Source organism: Physella acuta, unplaced genomic scaffold (assembly GCF_028476545.2).
Source record: "Physella acuta isolate Inbredline_101_S28 unplaced genomic scaffold, ASM2847654v3 ptg000105l, whole genome shotgun sequence".
Lineage (NCBI taxonomy): Eukaryota > Metazoa > Mollusca > Gastropoda > Physidae > Physella > Physella acuta.
In genome coordinates this window covers 276,844-295,649 of record NW_026731625.1, presented here as the reverse complement: position 1 = coordinate 295,649, position 18,806 = coordinate 276,844, and the positions used below count along the sequence as shown (strand labels likewise).

The 18,806-nt window shown below is 43.5% G+C and overlaps 2 protein-coding genes and 1 long non-coding RNA gene across 5 annotated transcripts in view; 2 read left to right on the top strand and 1 right to left on the bottom strand.

Annotated features, from left to right (window-relative positions):
• Nucleotides 1-5,648, top strand: part of LOC131932740 (uncharacterized) — a 29,879-nt gene extending 24,231 nt beyond the window's left edge. For both annotated transcript variants that reach the window (XM_059289647.1, XM_059289656.1), the window contains exons 6-8: nt 223-465; nt 2,200-2,377; nt 5,309-5,648. In XM_059289647.1, the coding sequence (XP_059145630.1) occupies nt 223-465; nt 2,200-2,377; nt 5,309-5,584 (697 nt within the window). In that variant the 3' untranslated portion in view covers nt 5,585-5,648. The remainder of the gene's footprint in view (nt 1-222; nt 466-2,199; nt 2,378-5,308) is intronic.
• A 4,033-nt stretch (nt 5,649-9,681) lies between these two features.
• Nucleotides 9,682-10,767, top strand: LOC131932781 (uncharacterized). The gene is made up of 2 exons (XR_009384716.1): nt 9,682-10,297; nt 10,343-10,767. It is a non-coding gene; the product is annotated as an uncharacterized LOC131932781 (long non-coding RNA).
• Nucleotides 10,768-12,494: 1,727 nt separating this feature from the next.
• Nucleotides 12,495-18,806, bottom strand: part of LOC131932718 (integrin alpha-10) — a 75,131-nt gene continuing 68,819 nt past the window's right edge. For both annotated transcript variants that reach the window (XM_059289634.1, XM_059289635.1), the window contains exons 23-26: nt 16,325-16,453; nt 14,950-15,039; nt 13,638-13,754; nt 12,495-12,793 (exon numbers count right to left, since the gene is read on the bottom strand). In XM_059289634.1, coding sequence (XP_059145617.1) covers nt 12,608-12,793; nt 13,638-13,754; nt 14,950-15,039; nt 16,325-16,453 — 522 coding nt within the window. In that variant the 3' untranslated portion in view covers nt 12,495-12,607. The remainder of the gene's footprint in view (nt 12,794-13,637; nt 13,755-14,949; nt 15,040-16,324; nt 16,454-18,806) is intronic.

The following is an 18,806-nucleotide window of genomic DNA, read 5'->3' as shown; positions in this document are numbered from 1 at the left end:
AATTTTCAATTTGTTTTGGTAGTCCATGGATTGTGTTGACTAGAGTGCTGAAAGATTTGTTTGTTTTGGTAGTCCATGGATTGTGTTGACTAGAGTGCCAAATGGTTTGTTTGTTTTGGTAGTCCATGGATTGTGTTGACTAGAGTGCCAAATGGTTTGTTTGTTTTGGTAGTCCATGGATCGTGTTGACTAGAATGCCGAATGGTTTGTTTGTTTTGGCAGGTTGAGGCGAGCCCATCTACCAGAAGACTACACCAAAATTGTCAAGATCAACCGTCAAGATCTGTCAGCCTTCAAGTATCAGGAGCGGGTGAGAGAGATCACTGCCCAGCCCAGCTTCACCGTCTCCTACCCACCTGAGTACACCTGCACTATGGACGCCAAGTATGATGCTCTACAGATGGCGCTTGAGATGGAGGACATCAAGACAAACTATTTGGCCTGGATGGACATTGGTCTCTTTAGGTCAGTGGTCGCTTTAGGTCAATGGTCTCTTTAGGTCAATGATCTCTTTAGGTCAGTGGTCACTTTAGGTCAGTGGTCACTTTATGTTAGTGGTCTTTTTAGGTCAGTGGTCACTTTATGTTAGTGGTCACTTTAGGTCAGTGGTCACTTTAGGTCAGTGGTCACTTTATGTTAGTGGTCACTTTAGGTCAGTGTTCTCTATAGGTCCTTGCTCTCTGTAGGCCATGCCTCTCTTCAGAGGCGTAGCGAGGGAGGGGGGGGGGGGTCGGGGGGTGCGGACCGCACCGGATGACACCATTTAGGGGGGTGACACCAAGGCAAAAAATAGAAAAATATATAGAGAAAAACTTTCAGTGAGTCTTCTGGATTTAATAACAATGAATCAAAGCAATCTTCTGAGCACTAACTGAAAAATAAGGATATCATCATTTATTTGTATAAAGATCATCACTTTCATCACATATTTAGATAGAATTCTGCACTTTTATCATCAACATATATAAAAAGCAATGTTTTGTTTTTCATCTGATCGCCATGAAACTGTGGGAAGTTGATTAGAACACTCCAAACGAGGTTTCTGCAAATTTTAAATTTCGGATGCGATTTGACACCGTTCACTGAGTGCCACGAAACATTTTTTCTCCTCAGAATAATTCCGAGATGGCTTCTGCGGGGAAAAAAATCAATTTTTTGCATGGTCAGCACCCATTTTTAGCCCCGGCCTTTCCCATTAGCGCTATGGCGCCTACGTTCGTTTTAAAAAGTGAGATATACTATGGATAATTTAGGGGGTTATACTCGTTCACTAAATTGAATCAGGCGCGACCGCCGCCGGCACCCGCAAAAGGTTGCAATTTGGCGCCACGGGCTAATCCGTGACCGCTATGACGCCTACGTTCGTTTTAAACAGTGCAATAGACTGTGGATAAAATGGGGCATTATAGTCGTTCAATAAATTGTTATTATAGTCATTCAGTAAATAAAATTAGGCACGTCCGCCGGCGCCCCTGTCTATTCTGTGAGCACTATGGCGCCTACGTTAGTATTAAGGAGCATCCTACAATATTGGCACGATGGCACACGATGATTAAACCGAGCCAGGGTCGCCCCTTTGGTAGTGTAATCGGTGGCTACCGATAGCGCCCATATACGTGCCTGACATCTGGGCGGTCACCGAAGTGTGTTCTACCTCACTATTTCTGATAGTGGTTAGAGTACACTAAAGGCTTTCATACACCCCGCCCCAGGGCGTACTGGGCGGCAGTGTAGGTAAACAGTGCCCCGATAAATATGATATAAGAAATATAGGCATTGTTTACATTTAAATAACTCAGATTTAGAAAACAAGGTTACATGTCTATAGGATTGGTAACGCAATGATGAAACCCTCTTAAAATATTAGGTCGTAATAGGCCACGACAATGTGCAGACGGGCACGCTAGTCTATTTATATAAAGTTAAATCACTTCAATCTCGTTGAAGCCTTTCTGTTTAAAATCCACATTTTCCTTACACAACTGTTTCACTCCTCTTTGCCCTCCCCTCTCTGTCCCCTGCTCTCTCTCCCCTCTTTTCTGTTTCCGCCTCTCTGATATTCAAACACATCATATATATATATATATATATATATATATATATATATATATATATATATATATATATATATATATATATATATATAAATATACATATATATGCTGTATTCCAATGCCACCATTTGAACTTTGGTCGCAGAAAGATCCAGTTGGAAGACCCGCCATTCTTGTTGAAAGTTCCAGCAGATTTCAACTCCTCCAAAGTTGGTTTTTCTCAAGTCTCGCCCTACAAGTCCATCTCAGACCTGACTCCAGAGGAGATTTATCAGCGCAATCTGGTCTGGGTGGCGGGTGGATTTGTTCTAGGGACAAAGAAGGTGGGTACATTTGTAGCTCATTGATTTGTTCTAGGGATAAAGTAGGTGGGTACATTTGTAGCTCATGGATTTGTTCTAGGGACAAAGAAGGTGGGTACATTTGTAGCTCATGGATTTGTACTGGATTAATAGGTTGTAACTTTTGTTTTTGTGCATAAAGTACAAGTTACACTTGAAATTGTCTATCTGCAGGTATTGTCTGAGTTTGTATGTGTCTATCTGCAGGTATTGTCTGAGTTTGTATGTGTCTATCTGCAGGTATTGTCTGAGTTTGTATGTGTCTATCTGCAGGTATTGTCTGAGTTTGTATGTGTCTATCTGCAGGTATTGTCTGAGTTTGTATGTGTCTATCTGCAGGTATTGTCTGAGTTTGTATGTGTCTATCTGCAGGTATTGTCTGAGTTTGTATGTGTCTATCTGCAGGTATTGTCTGAGTTTGTATGTGTCTATCTGCAGGTATTGTCTGAGTTTGTATGTGTCTATCTGCAGGTGTTGTCTTAGTTTGTATGTGTCTATCTGCAGGTATTGTCTGCGTTTGTATGTGTCTATCTGCAGGTATTGTCTGAGTTTGTCTATCTGCAGGTATTGTCTGAGTTTGTCTATCTGCAGGTATTGTCTGAGTTTGTCTATCTGCAGGTATTGTCTGAGTTTGTCTATCTGCAGGTATTGTCTGAGTTTGTCTATCTGCAGGTATTGTCTGAGTTTGTCTATCTGCAGGTATTGTCTGAGTTTGTCTATCTGCAGGTATTGTCTGTGTCCATCTGCAGGTATTGTCTGTGTCTATATGCAGGTATTGTCTGAGTTTGTATGTGTCTATCTGCAGGTATTGTCTGAGTTTGTATGTGTCTATATGCAGGTATTGTCTGAGTTTGTATGTGTCTATCTGCAGGTATTGTCTGAGTTTGTATGTGTCTATATGCAGGTATTGTCTGAGTTTGTATGTGTCTATCTGCAGGTATTGTCTGAGTTTGTATGTGTCTATCTGCAGGTATTGTCTGAGTTTGTATTTGTCTATCTGCAGGTATTGTCTGAGTTTGTATTTGTCTATCTGCAGGTATTGTCTGAGTTTGTATGTGTCTATCTGCAGGTATTGTCTGAGTTTGTATTTGTCTATCTGCAGGTATTGTCTGAGTTTGTATGTGTCTATCTGCAGGTATTGTCTGAGTTTGTATGTCTATCTGCAGGTATTGTCTGAGTTTGTCTATCTGCAGGTATTGTCTGAGTTTGTCTATCTGCAGGTATTGTCTGAGTTTGTCTATCTGCAGGTATTGTCTGTGTCCATCTGCAGGTATTGTCTGTGTCTATATGCAGGTATTGTCTGAGTTTGTATTTGTCTATCTGCAGGTATTGTCTGAGTTTGTATTTGTCTATCTGCAGGTATTGTCTGAGTTTGTATGTGTCTATCTGCAGGTATTGTCTGAGTTTGTATTTGTCTATCTGCAGGTATTGTCTGAGTTTGTATGTGTCTATCTGCAGGTATTGTCTGAGTTTGTATGTCTATCTGCAGGTATTGTCTGAGTTTGTCTATCTGCAGGTATTGTCTGAGTTTGTCTATCTGCAGGTATTGTCTGAGTTTGTCTATCTGCAGGTATTGTCTGAGTTTGTCTATCTGCAGGTATTGTCTGTGTCCATCTGCAGGTATTGTCTGTGTCTATATGCAGGTATTGTCTGAGTTTGTATTTGTCTATCTGCAGGTATTGTCTGAGTTTGTATTTGTCTATCTGCAGGTATTGTCTGAGTTTGTATGTGTCTATCTGCAGGTATTGTCTGAGTTTGTATTTGTCTATCTGCAGGTATTGTCTGAGTTTGTATGTGTCTATCTGCAGGTATTGTCTGAGTTTGTATGTCTATCTGCAGGTATTGTCTGAGTTTGTATGTGTCTATCTGCAGGTATTGTCTGAGTTTGTATTTGTCTATCTGCAGGTATTGTCTGAGTTTGTATGTGTCTATCTGCAGGTATTGTCTGAGTTTGTATGTCTATCTGCAGGTATTGTCTGAGTTTGTCTATCTGCAGGTATTGTCTGAGTTTGTCTATCTGCAGGTATTGTCTGAGTTTGTATTTGTCTATCTGCAGGTATTGTCTGAGTTTGTATGTGTCTATCTGCAGGTATTGTCTGAGTTTGTATTTGTCTATCTGCAGGTATTGTCTGAGTTTGTATGTGTCTATCTGCAGGTATTGTCTGAGTTTGTATTTGTCTATCTGCAGGTATTGTCTGAGTTTGTATGTGTCTATCTGCAGGTATTGTCTGAGTTTGTGTGTCTATCTGCAGGTATTGTCTGAGTTTGTATGTGTCTATCTGCAGGTATTGTCTGAGTTTGTATGTGTCTATCTGCAGGTATTGTCTGAGTTTGTATGTCTATCTGCAGGTATTGTCTGAGTTTGTATGTGTCTATCTGCAGGTATTGTCTGAGTTTGTGTGTATCTGCAGGTATTGTCTGAGTTTGTATGTCTATCTGCAGGTATTGTCTGAGTTTGTATGTCTATCTGCAGGTATTGCTGAGTTTGTATGTGTCTATCTGCAGGTATTGTCTGAGTTTGTATTTGTCTATCTGCAGGTATTGTCTGAGTTTGTATGTGTCTATCTGCAGGTATTGTCTGTGTCTATCTGCAGGTATTGTCTGTGTCTATCTGCAGGTATTGTCTGAGTTTGTATTTGTCTATCTGCAGGTATTGTCTGAGTTTGTATGTGTCTATCTGCAGTTGTTATCTGAGTTTGCCTATCTGCAGGTATTGTCTGAGTTTGTATGTGTCTATCTGCAGGTGTTGTCTTAGTTTGTATGTGTCTTTCTGCAGTTGTTATCTGAGTTTGTCTACCTGCAGGTACTGTCTGAGTTTGTATGTGTCTATCTGCAGTTGTTATCTGAGTTTGTCTATCTGCAGTTGTTATCTGAGTTTGTCTATCTGCAGGTATTGTATGTGTCTATCTGCAGGTACTGTCTGAGTTTATCAGCGCCTACAAGACGACCGTCCAGACACTACTGGGGCGGGGCCTGGCCGACACTGACCAGCAGGTCGTCGCCTCCATGTACTCCTCCAAACTGGCCTGGCAGCAGAAGGTCCAGATCATGACCTACGCCTGTCCCAGGGGCTCCTTCAACTTGTTTGGCTACGCCTACCTGTACTTCTGCCTGCCTTACATCTGTAGGGCCACCAGCCAGTGTCGGTCTCAGCAGCTCCACACTTTCAAGTACCTGCCCACACCCTGACACCACCCACACCCTGACACCACCCACACCCTGACACCACCCACACATTGACACCACCCACACCATGACACCACCCACACCATGACACCACCCACACCCTGACACCACCCACACCATGACACCACCCACACCATGACACCACCCACACACTGACACCACCCACACCCTGACACCATCCACACATTGACACCACCCACACCATGACACCACCCACACATTGACACCACCCACACCCTGACTCCACCCACACATTGACACCACCCACACATTGACACCACCAACACCTGACACCACCCACACATTGACACCACCAACACCTGACACCACCCACACATTGACACCACCCACACCCTGACACCACCCACACATTGACACCACCCACACCCTGACACCACCCACACATTGACACCACCCACACCCTGACACCACCCACACATTGATACCACCCACACATTGACACCACCAACACCTGACTCCACCCACACCCTGACACCACCCACACCCTGACACCATCCACACCCTGACTCCACCCACACATTGACACCACCCACACACTGACACCACCAACACCTGACTCCACCCACACACTGACACCAACCACACCCTGACACCACCCACACATTGACACCACCCACACATTGACACCACCAACACCTGACTCCACCCACACCTGACACCACCCACACATTGACACCACCCACACACTGACACCACCCACACATTGACACCACCCACACACTGACACCACCCACACCTGACTCAACCCACACACTGACACCACCCACACCCTGACACCACCCACACATTGACACCACCCACACATTGACACCACCAACACCTGACTCCACCCACACACTGACACCACCCACACCCTGACACCACCCACACATTGACACCACCCACACATTGACACCACCCACACATTGACACCACCAACACCTGACACCACCCACACATTGACACCACCAACACCTGACACCACCCACACATTGACACCACCCACACCCTGACACCACCCACACATTGACACCACCAACACCTGACACCACCCACACATTGACACCACCCACACCCTGACACCACCCACACATTGACACCACCAACACCTGACACCACCCACACATTGACACCACCCACACCCTGACACCACCCACACCCTGACACCACCCACACATTGACACCACCCACACACTGACACCACCCACACCCTGACACCACCCACACACGGAGACCACCCACACATTGACACCACCCACACATTGACACCACCCACACACTGACACCACCCACACATTGACACCACCCACACATTGACACCACCCACACATTGACACCACCCACACATTGACACCACCCACACATTGACACCACCCACACATTGACACCACCCACACCATGACACCACCCACACATTGACACCACCCACACATTGACACCACCCACACCCTGACACCACCCACACCCTGACACCACCCACACATTGACACCACCCACACCCTGACACCACCCACACATTGACACCACCCACACCCTGACACCACCCACACATTGACCCCACCCACATCCTGACACCACCCACACACGGAGACCACACACACATTGACACCACCCACACCGTGACACCACCCATACACGGAGACCACCCACACATTGACACCACCCACACCCTGACACCACCCACACATTGACACCACCCACACCTTGACACCACCCACACCCTGACACCACCCACACATTCACACCACCCACACCCTGACACCACCCACACATTGACACCACCCACACCCTGACACCACCCACACCCTGACACCACCCACACCCTGACACCACCCACACACTGACACCACCCACACCCTGACACCACCCACACCCTGACACCACCCACACCCTGACACCACCCACACCCTGACACCACCCACACATTGACACCACCCACACCCTGACACCATCCACACCCTGACACCACCCACACCCTGACACCACCCACACCCTAACACCACCCACACCCTGACACCACCCACACCCTGACACCACCCACACCCTGACACCACCCACACATTGACACCACCCACACCCTGACACCACCCACACCCTGACACCACCACACACCCTGACATCACCCACACACTGAAACCACCCACACATTGACACCACCCACACCCTGACACCACCCACACCCTGACACCACCCACACCCTGACACCACCCACACATTGACACCACCCACACATTGACACCACCCACACACTGACACCACACACACATTGACACCACCCACACATTGACACCACCCACATATTGACACCACCCACACCCTGACACCACCCACACCCTGACACCACCCACACACTGACACCACCCACACATTGACACCACCCACACACTGACACCACACACACACTGACACCACCCACACACGGAGACCACCCACACATTGACACCACCCACACATTGACACCACCCACACATTGACACCACCCACACCCTGACACCACCCACACATTGACACCACCCACACATTGACACCCTGACACCACCCACACATTGACACCACCCACATCCTGACACCACCCACACACGGAGACCACACACACATTGACACCACCCACACCGTGACACCACCCATACACGGAGACCACCCACACATTGACACCACCCACACCCTGACACCACCCACACATTGACACCACCCACACCTTGACACCACCCACACATTCACACCACCCACACCCTGACACCACCCACACATTGACACCACCCACACCCTGACACCACCCACACCCTGACACCACCCACACCCTGACACCACCCACACATTGACACCACCCACACCCTGACACCACCCACACCCTGACACCACCACACACCCTGACATCACCCACACACTGAAACCACCCACACATTGACACCACCCACACCCTGACACCACCCACACCCTGACACCACCCACACCCTGACACCACCCACACATTGACACCACCCACACCTTGACACCACCCACATATTGACACCACCCACACCCTGACACCACCCACACCCTGACACCACCCACACACTGACACCACCCACACATTGACACCACCCACACACTGACACCACACACACACTGACACCACCCACACACTGACACCACCCACACATTGACACCCTGACACCACCCACACATTGACACCACCCACATCCTGACACCACCCACACACGGAGACCACACACACATTGACACCACCCACACCGTGACACCACCCATACACGGAGACCACCCACACATTGACACCACCCACACCCTGACACCACCCACACCCTGACACCACCCACACATTGACACCACCCACACCTTGACACCACCCACACATTGACACCACCCACACCCTGACACCACCCACACATTGACACCACCCACACCCTGACACCACCCACACATTGACACCACCCACACCCTGACACCACCCACACCCTGACACCATCCACACCCTGACACCACCCACACCCTGACACCACCCACACCCTGACACCACCCACACCCTGACACCACCCACACCCTGACACCACCCACACCCTGACACCACCCACACCCTGACACCACCCACACATTGACACCACCCACACACTGACACCACCCACACACTGACACCACCCACACACGGAGACCACCCACACATTGACACCACCCACACACTGACACCACCCACACACTGACACCACCCACACACTGACACACACTGTCAGATTGTCAGCATGCGCTCAAAACAAACCTACAATGTGTGACGTCATATTTGTCTGATCAGACTTGATGTGCATTATCCAAAGATGTATTGAAAACGGAAAATATTTCTCCAACACAAACTGCTGGCAAACTTTTCTCATGTCAGTAAACCAGCTGTCACGGATGAAAACAAGTTGTTTTTTCATGGGAAACATTTGTGTGGGGCGGATAACTCGTGGCTGGTGTAGTGAACTTGATGGTAAGCCTATCAAATGTTGATATGCTACCTGTAAGCCTATCAAATGTTGATATGCTACCTGTAAGCCTATCAAATGTTGATATGCTGTCAAAACAATGATCAAATCTTGACAACATTTTGACCATGTCAACAAAAGAACTGATTTGAAAGCACATTCTCATTGCTGTGCTGTGACCTGTCTAGAATATTTTCTTAGGTGCTGTTACCAAGTGAGCTCAACCATTTGTCATTCCCTGATTGGTGCATGCTTGTTTGGTCATTCCCTGATTGGTGCATGCTTGTTTTGTGTGGAAGCTTTTAGCTGGAACGTCTTGCCACTGAAGATCTGACTAATCTTGGCATGAGAACCACCCTGCTATGGAAGCACTGATCCAACATCACCTCTTGTATAGCACGTTTGTGTACACTTTTAATTACATTGCTATTGCTGAGTATCGTATGTTTTATCATTTTTAAATGATATTTTTAGAATATGTTCCTTTTCATCTGCTTTTTATTTTCAGTCATCAAATAAAATGTCAAATTGTTTGAGGTGACTGTTAAGATTATGATAACACAATTATTTTGTTTGACTTGAAATATTTTTTGTGTGGTGACACATTTGTGTATGTGGTGACATGATTGTGTATGTGGTGACACATTTGTGTATGTGGTGACATGATTGTGTATGTGGTGACACATTTGTGTATGTGGTGACACATTTGTGTATGTGGTGACATGATTGTGTATGTGGTGACACATTTGTGTATGTGGTGACATGATTGTGTATGTGGTGACACATTTGTGTATGTGGTGAGGTGACATGATTGTGGTGACACCATGTACACATTTGCAATGATCACGTGTTCACGGGGAACTGTTGCTGTAACAAAAATGTACACTTTATTGGTAATAATCTGTACACATTTTAAAACATTGTTTTTTTTTCTGCTGGATATTATGTTGACCTCCATATTTGACCTTTGTACTGGACATTATGTTGACCTACTTAGTTGACCTTTGTACTGGACATTATGTTGACCTCGAATGTTGTTAGCCTACAACATATTGATTATGTAAATGTTGTTAGTCTTACAACAGTAATGATGTATCCACTCGATGATATTATATTTTGACGTGTATGTTCCTCTTGATGTTCACAACTACAACTGATGTAGTAGTTCGACACATACGCCTACATGTCAGTACATGTTGTCATAATAAAATTGGCTCAAAACACGTTTTCAAACAATGAATGGCAGTGTGTTTATTTTAACGTCTGTCAGCTAAGACATGAACAAACAGCTTGGACTACCATAGTGACTACAGAACGTTTGATATGAATGGGACATTAGAGAGACGAAACATACGGGACATTGGGTGGGGCTGTAGAACTAGAAGGAAACATTTCTGTATCAGATGAGATCAAGCAAGTGTAAAGGTATAGGTAAACATACATGATTTCTTGTGGCAAATGTCCAAACAATACCTGTACCAGTGGCAAATGTCCAAACAATACATGTACCAGTGGCAAATGTCCAAACAATACATATACCAGTGGCAAATGTCCAAACAATACATGTACCAGTGGCAAATGTCCAAACAATACATGTACCAGTGGCAAATGTCCAAACAATACATGTACCAGTGGCAAATGTCCAAACAATACATGTACCAGTGGCACGACCATGCTGGTGTTCAGACCAGCACAGCAACAACAGACCACAACACCATGGACCACAACATCACTACCACACCATGACAGACCACATCATCACAGACCACAACATCACTACCACACCATGACAGACCACAACATCACAGACCACAACATCACTTACCACAACATCACTACCACACCATGACAGCCCACAACATCACAGACCACAACATCACTACCACACCATGACAGACCACAACATTACACACCACACCATGACAGACCACAACATCACAGACCACAACATCACTACCACAACATCACAGACCACAACATCACAGACCACACCATGACAGACCACAACATCACAGACCACAACATCACTACCACACCATGACAGACCACAACATCACAGACCACACCATGACAGACCACAACATCACTACCACACCATGACAGACCACATCATCACAGACCACAACATCACTACCACACCATGACAGACCACAACATCACAGACCACAACATCACTACCACACCATGACAGACCACAACATCACAGACCACAACATCACTACCACAACATCACTACCACACCATGACAGACCACAACATCACAGACCACAACATCACTACCACACCATGACAGACCACATCATCACAGACCACAACATCACTACCACACCATGACAGACCACAACATCACAGACCACACCATGACAGACCACAACATCACTGACCACAACATCACTACCACACCATGACAGACCACAACATCACAGACCACAACATCACTACCACAACATCATGGACCACAACATCACGGACCACAACATCACTACCACACCATGACAGACCACAACATTACACACCACACCATGACAGACCACAACATCACAGACCACAACATCACTACCACAACATCACAGACCACAACATCACTACCACACCATGACAGACCACAACATCACAGACCACAACATCACTACCACAACATCATGGACCACAACATCACGGACCACAACATTACAGACCACAACATTACAGACCACAACATCACTACCACAAAATCACAGACCACAACATCACAGATCACAACATCACAGACCACAACATCACTACCACAACATCATGGACCACAACATCATGGACCACAACATTACAGACCACAACATTACAGACCACAACATCACTACCACAAAATCACAGACCACAACATCACAGATCACAACATCACAGATCACAACATCACTACCACAAAATCACAGACCACAACATCACTACCACAACATCCCAGATAATTGCATCTCAGTAGTTGATAGACAAAACTTTATATTCAATGTTACTTGTGGTACAACATGATTGGTTTCTTCATGTTTGATCTTACATAGCACACACGTTGACTGATGAATCATGTTGACATCTACAAATCACCATCTGTAGTTTTAGATGCGGCCGTTGCTGCTGCCCCTTCTGCCGCCCCCTCAGCCGCCCCCTCTCCGGGGCCGTCGTTGGTCTCCGCTTTGCTGTAACCTTTCTTTGACCTTCTGATACTTTCACGTTTCCACTTTTCTACCTCCTGGTGTTTCTTCCTCTTGAAAAATCCCAGCTAAAAACACAACAGGAAGAAACAGTTGAGCAGAAGGCAGAAATTCTTGGTTGAACAAAACAGATAGTTGAAGTGTGTTTGTGCTTCAGACACTATGCAACGACCATTTTTTAAAATACTTTTAAAATTTTAAACAGAGCACAAAACAACCACAGTCACATCATTTGTTTGTGAACATATAAGCATAGAATTAGACTAGAAGAAAATTGATATAGAACTAGAAGAAAGTTGATATACAACCAGAAGAAAGTTGACACGGAACGAGAAGAAAGTTGACACAGAACCAGAAGAAAGTTGACACAGAACCAGAAGAAAGTTGACACAGAACCAGAAGAAAGTTGACACAGAACCAGAAGAAAATTGACACAGAACCAGAAGAAAGTTGACACAGAACCAGAAGAAAGTTGACACAGAACCAGAAGAAAGTTGACACGGAACGAGAAGAAAGTTGACACAGAACCAGAAGAAAGTTGACACAGAACCAGAAGAAAGTTGACACAGAACCAGAAGAAAGTTGACACAGAACCAGAAGAGAGTTGACACAGAACCAGAAGAAAGTTGACACAGAACCAGAAGAGAGTTGACACAGAACCAGAAGAAAGTTGACACAGAACCAGAAGAAAGTTGACACAGAACCAGAAGAAAGTTGACACAGAACCAGAAGAAAGTTGACACAGAACCAGAAGAAAATTGACACAGAACCAGAAGAAAGTTGATATAGAACTAGAAGAAAGTTGATATAGAACTAGAAGAAAGTTGATATAGAACTAGAAGAAAGTTGACACGGAACCAGAAGAAAGTTGACACAGAACCAGAAGAAAGTTGACACAGAACTAAAGTCTACCTTCCACAGGACCACAACGATGATGGCGATGAGGACAAGACCCGCGGCGATGCAGCCGATGATGATCCAGATGTTCACCTTGCCGCCCGACTGAACCAGGTGAAACTTTGTAGATGTCTGAAACAAAACGTTCATCAGCGGCTCATGATAGTCCAGGTGTTTAACTAGTCACATCAGTTCATCAGCGGCTCAATACGGCTCATGATAGTCTAGGTGTTTAACTAGTCACATCAGTTCATCAGCGGCTCAATACGGCTCATGATAGTCTAGGTGTTTAACTAGTCACATCAGTTCATCAGCGGCTCAATACGGCTCATGATAGTCCAGATGTTAAACTAGTCACTTCAGTTCATCAGCGGCTCAATACGGCTCATGATAGTCCAGATGTTTAACAAGTCACATCAGTTCATCAGCGGCTCAATACGGCTCATGATATTCCAGATGTTTAACTAGTCACATCAGTTCATCAGCGGCTCAATACGGCTCATGATAGTCTAGGTGTTTAACTAGTCACATTAGGCAGGTTATATTTGCTTTTAATGATCTCATTTATTTGTGGACAAATACCTTTAACGTCTAGTCGTCCAATGGTAAAACAAGTTTACCTCTAAGGGGGCAAATACAGCCAGAATCATCATAAAAACGTTTCTTTCGAATATCGTTCAATAATTAGTGTTATTTTTATTAAGAATTCATTGCTCTGTCAGTATGGGGTCATCAATAAATGATGTCACGCCTTTTTGACGATTTTACCTCTCCCCTCCGTCACACATCGTCACAAAAAGCCAGAACCCCACCCTAAAATGACGTCACACCTCAGCCCACAGCCCCCCCCCCCCTCAAAATTGCTGTTGATTTTTTTTTTTAACATCGATATTTTTCCAAAATCTTGTCTGAACTCTGTCAAAATAGAGTATTTTAATCAATTCCTATTACAATGCATTAAAACAGTTTTCTAAAACGCGAAATAACGTCTAAAATACGTTTTGTAACATTGTTTTTTCATAATGCAAAAGTGTGACGTCGCACCATCTGAACCCCCCCTCCACCTCATCAAACCGTCACAAAATTACGGACCCCCTCCCCCTACGAGTGTGACATCATTTATGGACGACCCCTATGCATTAATTTGACTAGAGTCCGTCAGAATGTCAAAAACGGGGAAAATAACGGACGACAAGCCGTTTACAACATTCGATATTGGAACGATATAATAATAAATATAAACAATAAATGCTCCCTATTGAATAAGAATAATTAGCTACTCCCTATTAAGTTTACTTCCGTTTATTAGGAAATACGACAAGTTCACCTTTAACGTCTTGTCCTCCCAGGACTTCAGCAGGTGATGCGGGGGTCTAGCAACTTGAAGGTCTGTCGTCAAAACCAGGGTGTTCGAATCCTATACAGACAGGCAAGTAACTGACAGGCTCAGTTCAAGTGTAAAATACTAAATAGATTAGCAATGGGAGTCTAACACATAGTAGGCTTTTTGATGAGAATTACAGAATGATTTTTTTATTAAAAATGTATCAATAATAGCTTGCACACTAGTAAACTAAGCCAATTTAGCATATTTTAACTTTCTGTGCAAAGTCATTATTACTGAAAAAAATTCCAAAGTCAGGTCAGCCTGTAGCACCCTCCACTGAACATAACAGAAGGAAAAAAAAACTTGACCCGTGACCTTCATTAAAACAGAATTTGCTTTTGTTTTTTTTTCATTTTTAGTAAATATGTGCTTAATCTTACCCAATAAGTGATAAAAATTTGAAAATTAATTTTAATTACTGTTGTAAAGTGAGATAAACAGCTTAATAAACACGTGTTTTCTTGAGGGGGTGTGGCACATCCCGACATCGCATTGTTTGTAACTTTATATTTGTGTTTTATGACTATATTTGTTCACAATCAGCATGCTATGCTTTTAATTTTGATAAAGGGTAAGTATACCAAGTTACAAAACCTGAAATCTAACTAATAATTCATACTTTCAGTTTAAAAACATAATGAAAACGATCATCAATGAAGAAAGCGTAAACATTCTATTTTTAGGTGTGACATAAAAAACAGTCATAAATCTAGCCGAATGATTGGATTCTTGCGCGTCACACATTTTCCCGCGCTTCGTGTTCACCAAAAAAGATTATAATAAAATGGCATTATTATTCTTACAGAGCATATCTCATGCCTACCATAAATTATTACCAGTTTATTGTAACGTGTGTAAAATTAATGCTTTCAAGTAAAAAATAGCAATAGTCTGGTTAAAAATACCTGCGGTATTTTATAGTTATTTGATTCGAAAGATAAGAATTATATAGAGCTACTTTCACTAAGGCGCCGCTTGCGAGACAAACATAGAAATTAGGCCAAAAGTAGATCCGACAATTCTTAAATAACAGACTTAAATAGAAACGGATAGTTCCGATTTCTTAAATTAACGATGGCTTCGTAATCATTAGTTTTATCGCTCTACCCATTAGTGAAAGCGAAACTGGTCGCCATTTTTGGTCAGCGCATGAGCCGTGAGATGGCTTCAAAACAACAAACCCGGAAGCTGTGAATTCGAACGGCCTACACATAGGGACTGTGTGAGGCTATGTAGATCTCTATCATACTACTAGTTTAAGTTGGTAGTTACTCTAGTACATGTATTATTTGAATGGTAGAAGTGCAGACATTACCTCAGGAAACGGCAGATTTGCTTGATTTAAAACCAAACTGATGTTTATTTCCACGTGCTTCTTGGGCTGGATAGGCGTCTGTAGGTCACACTTAAACTGGACACAAAGGGCCGGGTCCCTTTCACAACTCTACAGACATAAAATGGTAGCATTTTTACAGACATAAAGCATAAATTGTTAACATTTTACAGACATAATGCATAAATTGTTAACATTTTTACAGACATAATGCATAAATGGACACGAGCGAGAAAACTCTCAAAGGTATTTGAGAGGTGTATAAATTAGTTTAAAAATCAGGCACGGCGTAGTTACAATTAATATGGTTATAAAATCCTGTCTGTCTGGTTTATTTCGGACTTTACTAAAGATTGGGTCTATTTGATGTTTTAAAAATTTTCGGTAACTAATTGAAAATTTAAAAACAAGCCAAAACAATTTGGTTTTCACGTGTAATGGCGACATAAACAATGGCATCCTGCTATTGGATAGGCCGACATTGATTTTATTGTACACATTGTAAGCTAAAAATAGAAAACTAGGTCATGGGGTTTTTAATTTGCATTGTTATTTAAAAACTTGATCTGCAAAGTTTTGTAAACAAATAGTTATCGATCACTAAGTTACTGTACAGCCAATCAATATTTGTCTTACGAAAGGGAAACATCCGGTTTTAACTTAGGCTTGATGAAAATAAATAGAAATGTAGCCTTAAACTCAACAAATTATTTTCAAGTTCTCTGGATTTGCAACTTTTATAGCATTTATTCTAAAAATATAAAATTTCTAAATTAATTTTAGGCTTAAGTTTTTATTTTTTATTTTTTTTTACGGTCTAAATCTAAAAAGCACGTTTTTATTCCATGTCAACAATATTATGGAAGGAATCTCGTCAACTCGCTCGCCTCCATTGTTAACATTTTTACAGACATAATGCGTAAATTGTTAACATTTTTACAGACATAATGTATACATTGCAAGCATTTTTAAAGACATAATGCATACATTACTAGCATTTGTACAGACATACTATTACTAATTTAAAATAATAATGCATACATTACTAGCATTTTTACAGACATAATGCATACGTTGCTAGCATTTTTACAGACATAAGTCATACATTTCTAATGGTAAGCATTAACCAATTGGGCGGGGGGGGGGGGGGGGGGAGGGTAACCTGTCCTACCTACTGGACCATAAAAATCTGCGTGTGGCAAACCTGGTTATACCCAGACTAGTTTACTCTTAACCTAAATCTAGATGGCATACAAAACTTAGATAACTAAACTTATAACTTTAGTAAACACAGGAAACTGTTGGAACTAAATTTTTATCTTTCACCACTAATTACCATGGCTTACACAAAAACTAAATCAACTAAAACCTAATAAAAAACATTAGTAAACTAATAACAGTATTGCTATCACTTTAAAAAAACTTACAAACATCTTCGGCCTGACGTACTCAGAGTACTATCCAAGTGCACCCAACTTACACACTACACCCAACTTACACCCAACTTACACACTACACCCAACTTACACACTACACCCAACTTACACACTATACCCACACTACACCCAACTTACACCCAACTTACACACTACACCCAACTTACACACTACACCCAACTTACACACTACACCCAACTTACACCCAACTTACACACTACACCCAACTTACACACTACACCCAACTTACACCCTACACCCAACTTACACATTATACCCACACTACACCCAACTTACACACTACACCCAACTTACACATTATACCCACACTACACACAACTTACACACTACACCCAACTTACACACTACACCCAACTTACACACTATACCCACACTACACCCAACTTACACCCAACTTACACACTACACCCAACTTACACACAACACCCAACTTACACACTACACCCAACTTACACACTACACCCAACTTACACACTACACCCAACTTACACACTATACCCACACTACACCCAACTTACACACTACACCCAACTTACACATTATACCCACACTACACACAACTTACACACTACACCCAACTTACACACAACACCCAACTTACACACTACACCCAACTTACACACTATACCCACACTACACCCAACTTACACCCAACTTACACACTACACCCAACTTACACACAACACCCAACTTACACACTACACCCAACTTACACACTACACCCAACTTACACACTACACCCAACTTACACACAACACCCAACTTATACACTACACCCAACTTACACCCAACTTACACACTACACCCAACTTACACACTACACCCAACTTACACCCAACTTACACACTACACTCAACTTACACACTACACCCGACTTACACACAACACCCAACTTACACACAACACCCAACTTACACACTGCACCCAACATACACACTACACCCTAAAAATGGCGAAAATAAATGATTTTCTTTAAATCTATATATATAATTCTCTTCTGGGAGCGG